The sequence below is a fragment of the Panthera tigris genome, chromosome X, assembly GCF_018350195.1.
Source record: "Panthera tigris isolate Pti1 chromosome X, P.tigris_Pti1_mat1.1, whole genome shotgun sequence".
Lineage (NCBI taxonomy): Eukaryota > Metazoa > Chordata > Mammalia > Carnivora > Felidae > Panthera > Panthera tigris.
The window spans coordinates 106620760-106637080 of record NC_056677.1 but is presented as its reverse complement, the minus strand read 5'-3'; the positions used below and the strand labels follow the sequence as shown (position 1 = coordinate 106637080).

Genomic DNA, 16321 nt, shown 5'->3' with positions numbered 1-16321 from the left:
AATAGATACTTTTAAAATCCAAACACAAGAAGAATGTACAAAGTGAACACTTCTCTCCCTCCCTCCCCCAGTCCCGCCACACTAGTCTCACTGGTAACCATTTGGTGCAGATCTTTCTAGTCTTTATTCTTTTGTACGTTTTCCTTTTCTTAAATAAAAATGGAATCACCCTATAAATAATGTTTTAGTACTCATTCCCCGCCCCCCGTGATCCAGCACAGACTTCTTTTACAACAGGAATATTTGTACATTATTGTATAATTTAAATTTTTTTAATTAAACAATAAAAAATCACAAAGATTTTTCCCTGTGTTATGAAATATTTTTCTACCATGTCATGATTAATGGCTGCACAGTATTATGTGAACGAACTACAACGTATCTAATTCCCCATTTGCATTGCTTCCAATTGCTTACCCTTGCAGACAAAGCTGCTATGAGCGTCTTTGTCCATATATCTGTGCACTTGTGTGGCTCTTTCTGTGGATCAAGTCCTAGGAGGGGAATGGCCAGGTCAAAGGGTGTCAAAGGCACATGACAGAGGGTCAGATTGCCCTTTGGAGGGCAGGAGGCTTCTGAAAGGTTGTCGGACTCCCTACTCAACTTCTTCAACCTGTCTGAGCTTCAGTTTCCTCCTCTGTAAAGTGGGAAGATGATGGCATGTACCTGGGCGGGGGGGGGGGGGGAAGCAGGAGCAGGGTACTTTGGAGATTATCTGAGAGAATAAAGGCCAAGTGCTTGGTTTCTGGTACCGCAGTTGGTGCCTACTAAATGGCAGCAAGTACATGGTACCATTGGAGCTTAGAGGCTGTTTGAGCTACTCCTGGTTTCTCTGGTGAGGATAATGGTTGCAGCTGCCTGTGGCCCACAGCCACTAAGGGCAGTGGTGTGAGCACAGCTGAGAACAAAGCCTGGAAGCAGAGCAGCCTTGTGTTCACTCTGGCGGCAGCTCTTACCGCAGTCTGCCATCCCTAGTGCAGTTCGTGAAGGCAGAAACGGAGTTTTTCTGTCTCTGTCCCACCTCCCAGGAGTTGCTATAGTTTCAGTGGGGACAGGATGGGGTCCAAAAAGAGGTGGCCTCAGAGGGAAGGCCCTGCGGAATCCAAATTTCTCCCTTTTGGACCCTGGACAGCCTCTAGCATGGGCCCTTCCTCACTGGTGGAGGTCTTCAAGGCTCTTGTTCAATAACCATTCTAGGAAGAGGGAAATAGATACCCACACTCTCAGACCCCAGCAAGGCCTGTGGCTCTGGGATCCTGTATTCTGAGGATTGCTGGTTAACAGGGAGGGCAGAGCCAGTTAGTGCTTCAAACTGGAGTGTTAGGTTGGCAGGATCAAGGGCAGTGAGCATCTTCAGGGAAGGGACAGATGATCCTGAAAGGTCATTGGAGGTCATTTTGCTGAGTCCAGCTTCAAAGGATACTGGTGTGACCCTCCAACCCTCTCTCCGTAGGCAAGATAACTGGAGACTGTAATTAGTTATACCTATGTTTATTGCTGCCAACTTATCTGCCTCCATCCCCTCATATTTACACCCAAACCTTTTCCCCAAGGTAGCTTTTACCAAAATTCTTCATAGTAGGTCGAGAAGTGTGTTCACGAAGCAGGCCGTCCTAGACATAGTGGGCCCTGTCCCCAGGCCAGTTGGACCCTGGGGAAGGTTTACTCTGGGAATTCAGGGCACAGACTTGGTATTGACATCAAGGGAGGGCCCCCACCGACAGATAAGCTTCCTCCTGTTCTAGAACTCGGTACATCAAAACCTCTTGTAAAGCAGAGTTGGGGGTAGTGGGCTCCCCAGTGTCAAGCTTCATGCTTTCTTTGTTTCTAAGAACCCTTACAGGGGGCCGAGTCTGAGTCCAGACTTGCATCTGGCTTCAGAGGGGCAGTTCTGTCCTTGGAAGTCAGATCTATCTGCCATTGGCCTTCAGGGGAAGTGTCGTTGGATGGTGCCAGGAGTGGAAAGGGAGGGTCATATTGCTTTAAGCTGGGGGAAGTTGTATCTTGGCTTGAGTCACGTGGGGAGGTATGGAACAAATGAGCAGGAGGAGCCGTTTCGTTTGGGAGCCCAAAGTCCCTTCAGCTCCCTCAGTAAACCCCACTGGTGTCCTCAGCCACAGGTGACAGGACAGCAGACTTTTAACGTCACAGAATGTCAGAGCTGGCAAGGTCCTCAGCGATATCCACTCTAATCTTCACCAGTCCTAGACCTTGATTGGGGAAAGCACTTGGTTTAAGTCAGATGGCGATTTAGTGGCCAGACCTCTCAAAAAGTTAAGGAGAAGGAATGTGGGGAAGGTCCATGTGGCTTTCTTCAAGCCATGTTCGGGGAAGTCTGTATGGACCCATGATGAGTTAGGGTCCTTTCAAATGGCCAGCCTCCCTAGGGTTTTGAAACGTACCTGAAACATTGACTTGGCCCCCCCTTTTCAGGAGCAGTGTGACAGGGGAAAGTGGTGTGAGGGTGAGGAGGGTTTGGGGGCCTCGGTGGTGAGGGACATGGGTAGGATGGGCCCGCAATGTCCCACTTGCTGTGACTGGGAGCAGGCAGTGCCTGGAAGTTCTGTGCTGTCAGTAGCTGGTGGAGGGAGGGGGCTGGGTGGGTGGGACATGCCCTTGGGTGGCTCCGCATCCACTCCAGCCAAGCCTACAGGGAGGGCCTTGGCCGGCCTCCGCAGCCCTGGGCACCGCTAGGGGAGCAGGGCCGGACTCGGCACCAGTCCTCTGGGGTCTGGGCCTCTGTGGGAGGCCGGGCCCATCCCCAGTGTTTGCTGCTGGGGCCCAGCCTTGGCCTGTGCCGCCGCCTCTGCCTCAAGGCGCCCCGGCCAGGGAGAGGCCCTGCAGCTGCTCCTCAGGGCCCGCCAGCTCTGTCTCATCACGCCCGCTCTCTGAGCCCTCGAAGCAGCCAGAGTCTCGAGGAATGTCCACCTTGGGTTCAGACACTGTGTTTGCCGCTGGCTCCTGGCTGCTCTCGGTGCCCTCTTCCGCCTCCTCGCTGCCGGCTGCCGGGGCAAAGGAAGGAGATGGAATATGGGGTTGCTTACGCCTTAGCTGGGAGGGGTTTCCAAAGTCCCAGGGCCCCTTCCAAAGTCCCACAGTCCCTGTGTGTGGGGTAGGGACTCTGGGAAGTCTACCATAGGCAGTCTCTCCCTCTGGGCACCCACCACCATCCCTACCCTGCTCACCCTTTCTGGCTTAGAACCATGTGGGAGTGGTTTCCAAGGCAGCAACCCAGCCCAGGAGCTCAAACTTCTTCAGCACCCAGCTAGCAGCTGGGAAAGCTGCACTTGTTCCTGGTTCTGTTATTACCCAGCTTTGAGGCCTTGAGTACATGCCTTACCTTCTCTGGCCTTAAGTCTCCCTTTGACCCTAAAGGGAGTTGGACCCCATCATCCCTAAGACCCCTCTGTTGCCAAACTTTGCCTGAGACTGGAATTGGAGTGTGGAAAGTGCCTTCCCATTGCAGAGGGGTCCTGGGGCTGAGTGTGCTCAGAGGGCAGGGCCAGGGCAGGCCTCCCCTCCCTGGAATACCTGAAGGCACCCCCACACCCAGCTCCTAAACCCACTCACTGTCGTAGTCCAGCAGCAGCTCGGCGGCTGTGAGCAGCTTGGCCCGGTGCTGTGGGTCCATGATGTTCAGCTCATTGAGGTGTGTTTCCCGCAGCTCTTTGAAGTCCTCCAGTGTCTGGTACCCATTGAGCAGCAGGGTGGACGTGTGCTCCTGCGGGCAGAGGCAGACCACCAGTGTGGCCACTTACAAGCCACCCCCGCTCAGGATCCCCCCCTTCCCACATAGCCGACCATGCCCTAGCCTCCATTTCTGGGCCAAGTGTGCCTCCCTTGATCTTAGAGTGCAGGTCCCAGCTCAAACCTCCAGGCCTATGCGCTCCAGCAGCTCATGCAGAGTCTTGGGCTTGGGCCTCTTGCCCTTGCTTTGTCGGCGGGTGGGGCGGGCAGGTCCTGCGGCCTCCTCAGGCAGCACATCCACATAGATGAACTTGAAGGATCCCAGCCTGCCATTGAGCAGGCCCAGCCATGTGCCCACAGGTGGCTTTTCAATGATCTGGATCACATCTCCTTTCTGTTGGGAGGACAGGAGAGCACAGTGGAGCAGGGGAGAGGGGAGGGGTATTCCCTTGGCCTCCAGGGACACTTATACCCTGGCTCAAGGAAGGCTCCTTTATGAGCACAGCCTTCCCGGCTCAGGAGAGGCCTACATGCCAACCTTACCTGCAGTTTCAGCGAGTCATGGTCATAGGGGCTGGGAGTGAAGTCGGTGTGGACTCGTGCCCTGCCACAGAAGGGCCCTGTGTACTGTGGGGCAGGTGGTTCCTCTCCGAAGCTGCCAGAGCCTGGGCTGGGGCTGCAGAGCTCACTGCCTGCAGGATATGGGGCAGGGAGGAGGGTCACCTTTGTCCTAAGACAGCTGGGGCAGTACCCGGGAGGTACCTTCCAGGGGCTGTGGCTAGAAATCCCTAGGATTCATGCTGGGGAAGAATGCTGGTCTCCGGCAAGTCTCACACTGCAGAAGGGATTCTGACCCACCTCCTCTACCACCCTGCAGGAGCACAGCTTTACCTTTGGGACCACAGACATGAAAATGGTTGACCACAGAAGGAGAAATGGCTCATGGACTAAAGAATGAGCAGTTTGGAAGGACCTCTAGAGACCAACTGGGCCAACACACCAATGAACAGAAGAGGAAAACTGAGACCAGACAGGACAATTGACAGCTCAAGGTCTCTCAACTTACAATTGGTAGCACTGGGGCCATTAGACTCCGAGTCTCCTGACTCCTACTCTAGTGCTCCTGGAAGCCACCTTGCACCTGAGAAACCACAACCTAAACTAATATTTTACTTTCTCTACTTAATAAGACTCAGTGTCTGGTTATAACATGACATGGAAACTCAGACAGGCTCTTTCTCTCTGGGAGGGGAGGGATGGAGGGCATTATAAGTGGCTTTCGGTGGGGGCAGGGAGGTGTCTGTGGAGTCAGAGAAAGAGCATAGAACTTAGAACTAGCCTGAGGAGTGAGGACAGTGGCTCTGTGGGTCTGCGGCCCAGAGTCTGCAGCCCCTCCTCCAGGAGGGGCTGTCCAACCCCATAGACATCTAGAACATGCCAAGTGGTGCCCTGAGCCCAGCAAACCAAGGGCTGCAGTCCAAGAGGCTGTCTTCCCAGCCCAGGTGGAGACCCTTTACCCCCACCCCCAGCCTGGGATGTCAGAGGCCCAGGCGCTGTAGCCTCTACCTCCCCTTGGGAGGGTGGGGGTGGGCTAGTCCAAGAGGGCAATGGGGCTCTTCCTCTGACCCTGGGCCCCTCCAGGGCCTGGAGACAGCAAGTGGCAGCTCCTCTAGGCAGACCTGAGCTCAAGACTGGGTCACCTTGGGCAAGTGAAAACCTTTCTGAGCCTCAGTTTTCACATCAATACAGTGGGGATGATAGTACTGGCACCATGAGGTTGTTGTGAAAATTTAACGTGAGAGGGCTCGGAAAGTTCCCAGCAGGTAAACTGTGAAGGTTCCTTTCTCTCACCTCCCTCCCAGACAGCCACCTGCATGGCCCTAACCCAGTCCTTTTCTCCAGACTCAGCAGATGTTCCCTTCTGGCCCCTACTCACCTGTGGATGCCTGGCGGCTAAGTGCCGGAAGCTCCTGCTCCTGCTCAGAAAAGGCCAGTGCCATCTTCTCAGGGCTGGGGCTGTCCAGGCTGCAGTCTGGCGAAGTCGGGGAGGCTGAGCCCTCCTCCAGAGTGTCTCCCTGCAGGGGAGGGGAGGCAGGGAGCCCTGAGAGGCCTTGACTGGGATGCACACGGGGCAGTTCCGGGTGCAGAGGAAACGGGCCTGGGCTCCGTGGAGAAGTGGGGCCTCGCTCGAGCGTGGGCTCTGTCGCTTACAGGCTGCCTGGCATCTCTGAGCCCAAGTTTCCGCTTCTGTGAAGTGGGAATGACAGTCCTTGCCCTGCCTCTCTCATGGAATGAGGAGCCTCTCCGGCACCGTGGTCTGCTGGACTCTGCACATTCACGTGAATGTGCTCGGTCAGCCTCAAGTGCCAACGTACACGCGGGAAGGGCTTCGGTGCCCGAGCCTGCACTGAGCGCCGCTGCTAGGGTGGAGTCCAGCAGACCACGGTGCTGGAGAGGAGCTGCTTTCCGCTGGGCTCCTATGTGCCAGCCCTGCCCGCCATTTCATCTCATCCTCACGGTGACACCAAAAGGTAGTGCGATGACCCTCCCGAGTTTACAGAGGAGAAGGGAGGAGCGTCCTCAAGGCCACACGGGAACCCACAACAAGTTGGAGTGACTCCAGCTCCTCCACTTCACCACACCTCAGTGTGGTGGTGGCCCTTTCACAACCGGCTCCCTAGGAATAAAAGCCCCGATTCATAGCAGTTGCCAATTCTTGTGTCGGGAATCCTCCCCGCAGCAGCCGACGTCAAGGCACCGGTACGAAGTCACTGACCGAGCAGCACACCAGATAGGCTAATGCCACCACACAGAGACTGTAGATGCAAACACCCTCAAGAACTTAGAGAATAGTAAGAGAGAGTAGAAGAGTCGGGAAATTATGAGTTCTGAAGATTGACGGTCGTCTCCTTATTTGTAATATTTGTTTAATTCTAAGCTCATATAATCTCATTTTCAGCAGTGTTTGGGTTTCACGTCTGACTCACAAAATTCCCGAAAATTTGACCAGTTGCTGGCCCCAGCCGGCATGAGCCAGTGCGAGCCAGTAGAGCACACCATGGCCGGGCACCTTCTGTAAGAGCCCTGAGCTCAGCACACCCACTGTGTGACCTCAGCTCCTGACATGTGCTGGCCCCACAGCTGTCTGTCCTACCCTTTCTCCCTGGGCTGGAGCCAGCCTTCTCTATTTTCCCTCACAGGGGCCCCTCTTCGAATCAAGTCTTCCCAATCCCAGACGCTGGTTCCAAGTGAGATGTTGAGGTGGATGAATTTGCTTCAGGCAGTCTCATTTCCCTGTTAGCGGCCCCCCTGCTTAGGGCTGCCTTTCCCAGTAGTTTCTGATACCCAGACTCCCATCCATCCTCAGATCCTACCCCTGCTCCCTCAGGACTATGCCTTGCTGCCAGGTCCACGGCTGAGTGAGCTCTCCTCCGTATGACCTTCCTTCTGGTACTGAATCAGGCCTTCAGGCATGGCACCTGAGCAGTGGCTGTCAAGGTGGTCATGCTCACACCCTGCCAGAGCAGTGCCCGTCCTCCCCATCCCCCTCTGCTCCCCCGGACCACAGGCCTCACCATCTCTTCTGACAGGGCCTTCACCATCATCTTGCCCATCTTCCTGTTCATGGTTCGGGAAATCACGGCCCTCCACTTCTTCCCCAGCTTTTTGCCACTCTTCCCGGAATCTTCTGGGAGAGGGACACCTGAGTCATCTTCTGGAATCTGTGACAACAAAGGAGGAGGTCCAGGGACACTGGTGATCCTGGGTCCAGGATCTGAGGGCAGAAGGAGGCCCTCAGGTCCTGGCAGAGGATTAGGGGGTGGAAGTTAGAGGCCCCCATCCCCTTCCCTCCTAGTCCTGTACCTGATCAGCCCTATTAATCTGTAGTTAATTTGATAATTACAGTTGACCCTTAAACAACGTGGGGGTTAGGGGCTTCAAATCTCACCCCCGCTGCCTGCAGGTGAAAATCCATGTATAACATCTGACTCTCCCAAAACTTAACTACTAATAGCCTACTGTTGACCACAAGACTTACCCATAACATAAACAGCTGATGAACACATATTTTGTATGTATACGTACTACATACTGTATTTTTACAATAAAGTAAGCTAGCGAAAAGAAAATTGTATTAAGAAAATTACAAGGAGGAGAAAATACATTTGCAGTACTGTCCTGGGTTTATTGAAAAAAATCCGCCTGCAAGTGTACCTGCGCCATTCAAACCCGTATGGTTCTAGGATCCACTGTAATTTGCGATTGAAAAGAACGCGGCTGAGTTCTTGGGGCCCAGAATTTCGGTGGGTGGGAGGGCGGGCCTTCTGTATTTAAGCAGGCTTTCCTCAGTCTGAAAATCTCCTCTTCCCCCACCCTGCCATCCCCCCACCCGGGGCCTGCAGTCAGATCCCCGGAGGAGGAGCCTCAGCAACTCACATTATCATCCAGGTTAAATTCCTTCTCGCTCACCACGGGGGAGCTGGGTTTGGATTTGGCAAAATCCTTGAAGCTGCTGGAGCGCTGGAGTGAGAGCTAGAAGAGGCAGAGGAGCCGCCATGAGTGGCTGGAAAAAGGCTGGCAGAATTAGGAGCGAGGAGCTGTCCCCTGCTCCTGACACATGCACCGCACGTAGCCCAGAGCTAGGAGTGCCCACGTGTGCCCTGAGGACCTGGGGCTAATGAGGTGCAGCATCCAGATGTACTTGGAGGTACCTGGCTGCTTGCTGCTCTTCAGCCAAGAATAGCCTTGAATGCTGGCCCCAGGGCAAGCTCCAGACTTCAGGAGCCTGTGACCTCAGCCAGGCCTCAGACAAAGCGCACATTTCCACCAGTACCTGAAGTTTGGGCTCCAGAATTTTGCAGTGAAATACTAAATGAGTCTGGGCAAAAGCATATCTCCTACTAGAGACATACCTCAGCACGACCATAGCATCACATTTACATAACAGAGAAAACCTTCCCCAATACCACAGTGGCTTCTTTGCCCTGGATCTGATTCAAGCATGGTGTCCCTGTCACAGTGATAATGGCACATACATTGATGTCTCCAACCTGATGAATCTGTCCTTGGAAGAGCAAGGCAGTCGCACCCCAGGAATCAGTTAGGCCTGGCATTATACTTTCTGGAAACCCTCAGTAGAAGGTGCCAACAGATTTGGGACATGAACTATTGGGGTTAATTTAGTAAAAAAAAAAAAAAAAAAAAAAAAAAAAAGCAGCCATTTTCTTTCTTCATCTCAGCATACTAGCCCACTAACATGACGGGCTGGCTCAAGTGTTTGGACTTTTAAACCCTGCCAGTGGTTTGCACTGATGAGGTTGTTTTCAGGAAATGAGCGTTCTTAACTGTATATGCATGAGCATGGCAAGATGGCAGCCAGAAACCAGGGCCAGGCAGGTAAAGAGTCAGGCTTTACACACAAGAAGTGAAGGCTGAGCCTGAATCAAGATCAACAGTCAAGACCAGAGATACACACAGGAACCAGGGTTCACAGATGGCCAGACAGATAGAGCTGGATATACTGCAGACACCAGAGATAAGGGCTTGAGGAACCGAAGCCCCAAACCCACACAAAGCTGAAAGTTTCACATCCTCTTTCCTATGAAAGGGGGGTCCAGTGACAATCCCCCCCCAGGACAGGGGCAGTATCACTTGACCCCAACACACACACAATTGGCCCCTACTCCTGGGGACTACAGCGAAGACTCCTGGGGATTTTAGTTCTCTTGGTGGGTCTTGACCAAAGGCAAATAGGCAATCAGGGTCAGGGGCCACACCTTCCTAGAGGTTGCAGCCAACTAGCTGACCAGAAACTAGGTCAGCAGTCATGCCAAGCAGACACTACCACCATGAGGGCTGCCCAAATGAAGCACCTACAGCCTCAGTCAGAAAGCCTCTTCTGTGCTACACTGGAGAGATGGAAAAGGGGGGAGCGAGTGGGCATGGGGAGGGGAAAGCATGACCACAGGGTGACTGTTGTGGTTCCCATGCGTCTCCTCCATCCTCCTTCCTTGGTGTTCCCCACCCACTATTCTTTCCTCTTTTTCCCCCCCTTTTTTCCCCTTCTCTCCTCCACCTTTTGTTTATTTCCTTCTCTTGAATGGCTAGGATGCAGCTGCCTGGATAACTTCCTCCTCTTATTGCCTGGAAAAGAGGGAACAGAGAGAGGGTGGGCACCAGGCTGGCCTGGGCCCAAGGAGGGCAGGCTGTGCTGCTATTTATAGACCGATGGGACCATTATGGCCTTCCCTTCACTGCCCTTTAGCTTGTGTGCAGACCAGGAGGCTGAGAGTCGCCCTAGAAGCCCCAGGGGCTGGCAAGCCTAGGAAAGCACGCAGGAGGGCAGGCACGGGGCCGGAAGTGGGCTTTGTTGGGGAGAGTAAACTCACCACCAGGCCGCAGTTCTTTCCTTTTCCTGTCATTAATCTGCAGGCTGGGGGCTGGGAGGGGGGCCTTTGGCCCCCAAGACCTTATGTCAGGGCCCCTCTGTCCCAGCTTTAGCTCAAAATGGGAGGAAAACCATCCAAAATGGCCGTGGGGATGGTGCTGGGACTTGGGCCTGCTGGCCACTCCTCAACCCAGGTACAGGGAAAAAACTAAACATGTTCTTCAGGTGACTAGGGGTGGGGGCCAGCCAGGGTAGACTTTGGCCCAGCCTACCTCCAACCTGAGGGACAACCACAAATATTTGAAAGCCTTTTGGTGACTCTGAAATGATCCCCCACCCATGTATGGGTTGAAACCCTTGAGCCCCTTTGGATTTCCACCTGGCTTCCAGGTGAAGGGGTGAGACCTTCCTGGGGGGTCCTGCCCAGGGCAGGAGGTAGTACCATACACTGTTGGCCCCTTTTCCATGTCCAAGAGGAGTATGTGGGCCTCTTGGAAAAAGCTACTTTTCTGGCATCAGATGTTGGTGAGTTCAACTCTGGGGGTGTGTGACCTTCAGTGAGTTATTTAACCTCCCCGATCCTTAGTCTCTGTCAGCTCACAAGTGATCACATCTTGATTCTGCCATTGACCAGCTGTGCAAAGCTAAAAGAGTTCAACTTCTCTGGGTTTCTATTTCCTTGTGGGTAAAATGAAGACAAGAGCACCTACCTCGTTGGTCACTGTGAGAATAGAAGGCGCTGACATAGCAACCCCTCAGCAAATGTCCATGTGTGCTTAGCCTTTCCTCTGACCCCCTCCGTACTTTCACCCAGGGTGTGCCCCACCTGGAAAACTCCACCCTTCTCTGTCACCCATAGTTTCTCCCCTCCTTCACAATCCAATGGAACTGGAAACAACCCACATGCCCATCAACTGTAGAATGGATACAGGAATTGTAACAGAGTCATGGAAGGGAATAGTACATAGCAATGAGCTCTCCCCAACATATGGATGAATCTCACAGATACACTGTTGAGCAGAAGGGGTCAGCCACTAGAGTACATTATATGGTTCCTCATATAGAAATTTCAAAACCTGGCAACACTAAGCTATGCTGTTGGAAGTCAGGATAATGGTGATCCTTAGGAAAAGAGAGCATGTAGTGACAATCAGGGGCATGAAGGAAGTTCCTGGAATGTTGGAAGTGCTTTTTTTTTTTTTTTTTACGTAAGCTCTATGTCCAATATGGGGTTTGAACTCATGACCCCGAGATCAAGAGTTGCATGCTCTGCCAACTGAACCAGCTGGGCACCACGAAAGTGCTTTGCTTCTTGATTTGGGTGTTGCCTGTGAGGGAATGTTTGCCTTATAGAAATTCATTGAGTGGAACACTTATAATTTATGCACTTCTTTGAATGAATATTATACATCCATAGAAAGGCTTTTCAATTCCAGTTTCAAAGATGCTGCTCCCTGTAGGAAGGCTCCCCTGCTCAGCCCCTCAGAGCCTCACACTGTTCCCCATTGGCATCTTCTTCCCCTACTTCTTAAGGAAGCTTGGCTTTCCCTGGGTGTCTCTGCAACCACCCTCTCAGCTCCTTCATTGTACCAGCCATATACCCAGCACCCCCTAGGCCCTAGACACTGACCTGTGCATATGTGGGGGTCCAGTAAGAAAGGGCTTAAGTACCTCCCAGGTACCCTGTACCCTGCCAAGCACTTCGTGCATACCAGCTCACTCCAGCCTCACCACGGTCCTGTCTTATGTCCTTATTGCCCAGCTGAGGAAACTGAGACTCAGGGAAATGAAGTGTCCTAGGTAGAGTCACACAACTGGCAGCAGCAAGAGCAGGAGTTTGAACTCAGGTTTGCAACTCTGGAAGCCTGTGTGTGTTGCTGTGCTCAGAGCTTACGGAGTTGCCTCCCAGTACAGGAATGGATTGAGTGTAATGGCAACTGTGGCAGTGTTTGGAGGGAGCTTCCAGGAGAGCGGGTGGAAGCATGGAGGAGGAAGGGCTTGGGAGGGCTTCATGGAGAAGGAGGCACATTTAAGTTGCTCCATGCAGGGGAGCCAGGATTTCTCCAGGAGGAGCCGGGAAAAGTTTAAGCAAGAATGAGAGTTAGAAACATTCTGAGTATAGTGGGTATGGTGGGAGGTGGAGCAGAAAAGGCCATGGAAGGCCCTTGCCAGCCATGCCAAAGAACTTGGGTGTTAGTTAGCCTATGGGCAATGAGAAAGCACTGGAAATACAAAGTGTATGCTGGTAAGGGTGTCATGTAGAGGTGTGCTTTCTTACTGGTGGGCTGAGTCTTTTATGCTCATCAGAGTTTCCTAGTGCTTTTGGGATCAGTAGGGGGACACGAGGGTATAAAGAGAAGGGGTTAAGACTCTGGAGACTGACAAATTTTGGCTTGGATCCCTGCTCTGCAGCTTCCTGTCTGTGTGCACTCGGGTAAGTCACTTCACCTCTCTGAGACTTGGGCATAAAACAGACATAAAGACAAGATCTGCTCCTATGTCACAAGGCTGACATGCGAAGCAAACAAGCTAAGATATGGGTGAACGTGCAGCACCTGGCACCTGATGTGAGTCCTCCCTTGGTGCAGGCTCTTAGTGCTTTCAAGTCTTGTTGCCTCCACTTCAGGGCTAGGACTGAGGCTATCTTCTTTGCAGCATGCTCCCCATGCCCACCCATGCCTACAGCACGCACCCTCTTGTGTGCACATGCATGCACATAACAGAACACTCTCACACTGATTGTTCCAGGCGATCTATACAACCTCCTGAGATGTGCAGATCAAGAACTATCCCCTTTTTCCAAAATGAAGGAACCAAGGCCCAGAGAAGGTCAATGAACTGTCCAAGGTCCTACACCTAGAACCTGTAGGATTTCAACCCCACTTTCTTGCCCCCTGCCCAGCACATTCTTTTTTGGCAGGCCTGGGATGAGGAGCAGGGGCAGGAGAAAGAAGCCTCATTTGTCTTTGTGCTTTTCCCTCCATCACATCAACTTCAGCCATTGAGAAGAAGGGACTTGCCCAAGGTCATAGCACTAGAGCAGTGCTGCTACCTCCGGGCCTGGAGAAGATGCTGTCCCTACCTTCTGGAAGCTAAGGGCATTTCCACAGTGCAGGGCTTGGAGAGTGGCTCTGGAGGCTGGCCCAGGCTCAGGCAGGGGTGGGTTGGGATTTGCCTGGATGATCCTCCCTAGAGGACATGGACCTCAGAGTGCCACATGGGCCTTGCTTCTCCTGGGAGAAGCCTGTTGGGGTGGGGGTGGTGGGAATCCCAGAGGCCGAGTCACCAAACAGAATCTGGATAAGGAAAGTCATGGAAGAAGACAGGGACTTTTGGCTTCTGTGTGCCTCTGGGGTACACAGGGTCCCACTGTCAAAGTGTCAGCTCTTTCTCAGGCCCTTTCCTCCAGCTCAGCTCCCCTGTGGTTTGGGGCCCAGCAGTGTCTAAGGCAGTCTCTGCTTCCCACCCCCATCAACCAGAGATCAAGGGGAAGTGGACCTGCTCACTGAGGGGTGGCAGCCAATGGTAAGCCTGCTGGGCCGAGCGCCAAGCAGGGCTTGGATGGTGGTGGCAGAGCCTGTGTGAAGACTCATGAGTCTCTACCCGCCTCTGCCCACCTCCGCTGCAACCTTAGAGGAGCATCTGGAGTGGGGAGTGTACAGCCGGAAGTGGCAGCCACCCCAGGACCTGAGATGGGGCAGGAGGCACACCCCAGTGCCCCAGGGCTCAGCCTTTCAGCTGGCTGGGCCTCCGCTTGGGAGCTGCTCCCCTGACAAGGGGCTCCCCCGTAGGGCACCTGGGCTCCAGGAGAAAACAGCAGGGCAGAGTGAGGGTCTGGAGGCCCCAGAGTGTAGCTTGGGAGCTAGTCCTGGGCCTCTTGGGCCTGGTTCAAGCCTGCTTTGTGATGGTCCTAGGATCCCGCTGGATGTGTGGGATGTACTTGCTGGTTGCCTGGGAAAATCCTATAATTGAATCAAAGAATAAGTCTAGAAATCCTCAAATCCAACTTAGGGAAATCTAGATCTGGCAGTCTTCAAGTAATCTTCTATTGGGCCTCCGCTCCAGGAAGAGGAATATTTCAGCTGCCCATGGCACCTGCTTTTCTTCCTGGTCTTTAAAATCCCTCCACTGAAATTTTCCTCCTTCCCATCTCACCAGCTTCATTTCTCAGTCTTCACAAATAATTTCTCCCCACCTGGGAAGAACTTGTACACCCTGTGCATTCTACTTCAGCATTGGAGACCCTTTTCTTGAGTATAGAAATCACCTTGGGCCCACTCTCTAGTTGGCTGCCGCTCTTGTGGTACTGGAGAGCTGCAACAGAACTGAATCAAGGGGGCAGAGTCCAGGCGATGGCCACAGGGTAGGGGCCCCAGGAGTATCATGGCTTTTAACCGGGTGGCCCAGCAGGGCCCTTTGAGCAGCTCTTGAGAGGCCACGCTTGGGCAGAAGTAGTGGCAGGACCAGTGTAGGGGAGAGAGAATTAAGTACAATCTTGGGATTCAACTCGAGAATTATATTTTGTGATTCTTGAATTCTGGTCTAGGGTTCTAACCCTTAATTTTAGGTCTCTATCCCATCGTTGTGGAGTTGAATTCTAGAACTCCAGACTTCTAAGAGTCTATTCTATAACCTTGCTTCTCTAGCTTTTGAAAGTCTCTTCTGTAGTTCTGCTACTCTAGTAACCTTTGGGCCCCTGCCCCACTGCCCTTTGGCCCTTGCCTACAGACACAACGTATGGCCTTTGGCTCTTCCCACTTCTAAGATTCCTGGAGGGAATGGGTTGAGAGACCAGAGGGAAGGAAGGAGTGGGTTCTCAGAGATGCTCCTCACCTTTCTCTTCTGAGTGGGCTCTTTATCGCTGGCGTTGGAGGGTTTGCGGCGCAACATGGTCCTCTGACCTGGTGACGCTCCGTCCTTGCAATCTTAGGTGTCGAGACACCGAGGCCTCTTGCTCAGCCTCGCTAACACCGTCCAGGGAGTACAGCATGGACCGAGCCTCTGGCCGCCACTCTGACTGCTGCAGTGGCAGCTTGGGGGTGCGGGCCATGGACACCCGGCGGCGGCAGCATACAGGAAGCCCCGCCACGTGACCTGCTCTTACAGCAATCGCAGCCCCTGCTGGCCCCTAGGGAGGAAGGAAGTCCCAGCTTCAGTCTCCAGAGATTCCGATGCAGACGGCTCTTAGGTTGAAGAAGCAGAGAAAAGTCCCTACTCTGCCATCTCATGTCAATCATCAGCAATCCTGCTCCATCTCCCCGCAGGTGGCCAATCAACTGGACATTATATGGCCTACTCACGCCTCTTATCTCACTGACCAGAAGCCAGAAGCCAGAAGTTGGACCATGTCTCTCTGCCTGTTAAGCCAATGCTCCTGGTCACCTTGCATCACCAAGGTCATTGCTACCACCACTACCACCCCTACAACCATGTCATTCCCACCAGTCATCCCCACCGTCATCAGCACACTTACAGCCATCATCACCACAGCAATCACCCCTACAGTCAGCACCATCAGCCGTTACCCCCACAGTCCTCATCATTGCCATCAGCTTATAATCATCAGCCTCACGGCTGTCACCTTTATAGACATTCCACCTAGTCACCCCAATATCTTACCCCTACAACAGTTATTCCTACAGTCATCACCCTTTACAGCCATCACGACATCCCCGCCACTGTCACTGCTGCAGTCATTGCCAATGCTACCACAGCCACTTGCTAGAACAACCACCCATGTAGTCAGCAACTCTCAGCCATCTGCCTCTATCTGCAGTCATGGTTACAGCCGTCTCCCTACAGCTATCATCCCCACTGCCACAACCATGCTGACTGCCGTCCTCACCACAGCAGTCATGCCTGGAGTCAAAACTCCTTGACCACCCCCATATATTTGTCATCACAACAGCCATCACCACGAAAAAGACATGATTTCGCAAGCAACTTCGTACCATTAGCAAATGTCCCATTCAAGGCATTTCTTGAATGCGTGTGTAGTTAAGTTTACAATGTTCACTTTGTGGGTTATCTGTGGCAGATATTTTAATAACTTCAATGATTTTCTTATTCCAGAAGCAATTCATATTCATCATATATAATTTAGCAAACATGGATACACAAAAAGGAGGAAATTTAAAAATTCTCTCCATAATTATCTTCCATACTGTTTGAATAAATATCTTTCTATTTTTGAGCATTTAACTACCTCTCTGTCTCTCTCTATACGTATTTTACAAAAAAAAATCA

The 16321-nt window shown here is 52.6% G+C and overlaps 2 protein-coding genes across 4 annotated transcripts in view; one reads left to right on the top strand and one right to left on the bottom strand.

The window, feature by feature from the left end:
• ZDHHC9 (zinc finger DHHC-type palmitoyltransferase 9) overlaps positions 1 to 5616 on the top strand; it is a 45088-nt gene extending 39472 nt beyond the window's left edge. For both annotated transcript variants that reach the window (XM_042973792.1, XM_042973791.1), the window contains one exon: positions 4565 to 5616. In XM_042973792.1, coding sequence (XP_042829726.1) covers positions 4565 to 4645 — 81 coding nt within the window. In that variant the 3' untranslated portion in view covers positions 4646 to 5616. The remainder of the gene's footprint in view (positions 1 to 4564) is intronic.
• On the bottom strand, positions 1476 to 15163 carry SASH3 (SAM and SH3 domain containing 3). Of its 2 annotated transcripts, XM_042973794.1 has the most exons (8): positions 14909 to 15161; positions 8125 to 8220; positions 7263 to 7409; positions 5624 to 5762; positions 4231 to 4379; positions 3872 to 4081; positions 3571 to 3721; positions 1476 to 3002 (listed from the first exon to the last, which is right to left on the bottom strand). In XM_042973794.1, exons 1-8 carry the CDS (start codon positions 14963 to 14965, stop codon positions 2812 to 2814), a joined length of 1140 nt encoding a protein of 379 aa, XP_042829728.1. In that variant the 5' UTR covers positions 14966 to 15161; the 3' UTR covers positions 1476 to 2811. The 2 variants fall into 2 exon arrangements, with proteins under 2 accessions (XP_042829728.1, XP_007085523.2); XM_007085461.3 differs by lacking the exon at positions 8125 to 8220 and having other exon boundaries at positions 14909 to 15163.
• Positions 15164 to 16321: the final 1158 nt, after the last annotated feature.

Bases quoted from the DNA above. Each gene is read 5' to 3' on its own strand.
- SASH3 (XM_042973794.1), bottom strand. From the start codon at position 14,965: ATGTTGCGCCGCAAACCCTCCAACGCCAGCGATAAAGAGCCCACTCAG. The intron at 8,221-14,908 runs GTGAGGAGCATC...TGCCTCTTCTAG, and splicing joins AGCCCACTCAGAAGAGAAAG to CTCTCACTCCAGCGCTCCAG. The intron at 7,410-8,124 runs GTGAGTTGCTGA...TTGTTGTCACAG, and splicing joins AATTTAACCTGGATGATAAT to ATTCCAGAAGATGACTCAGG.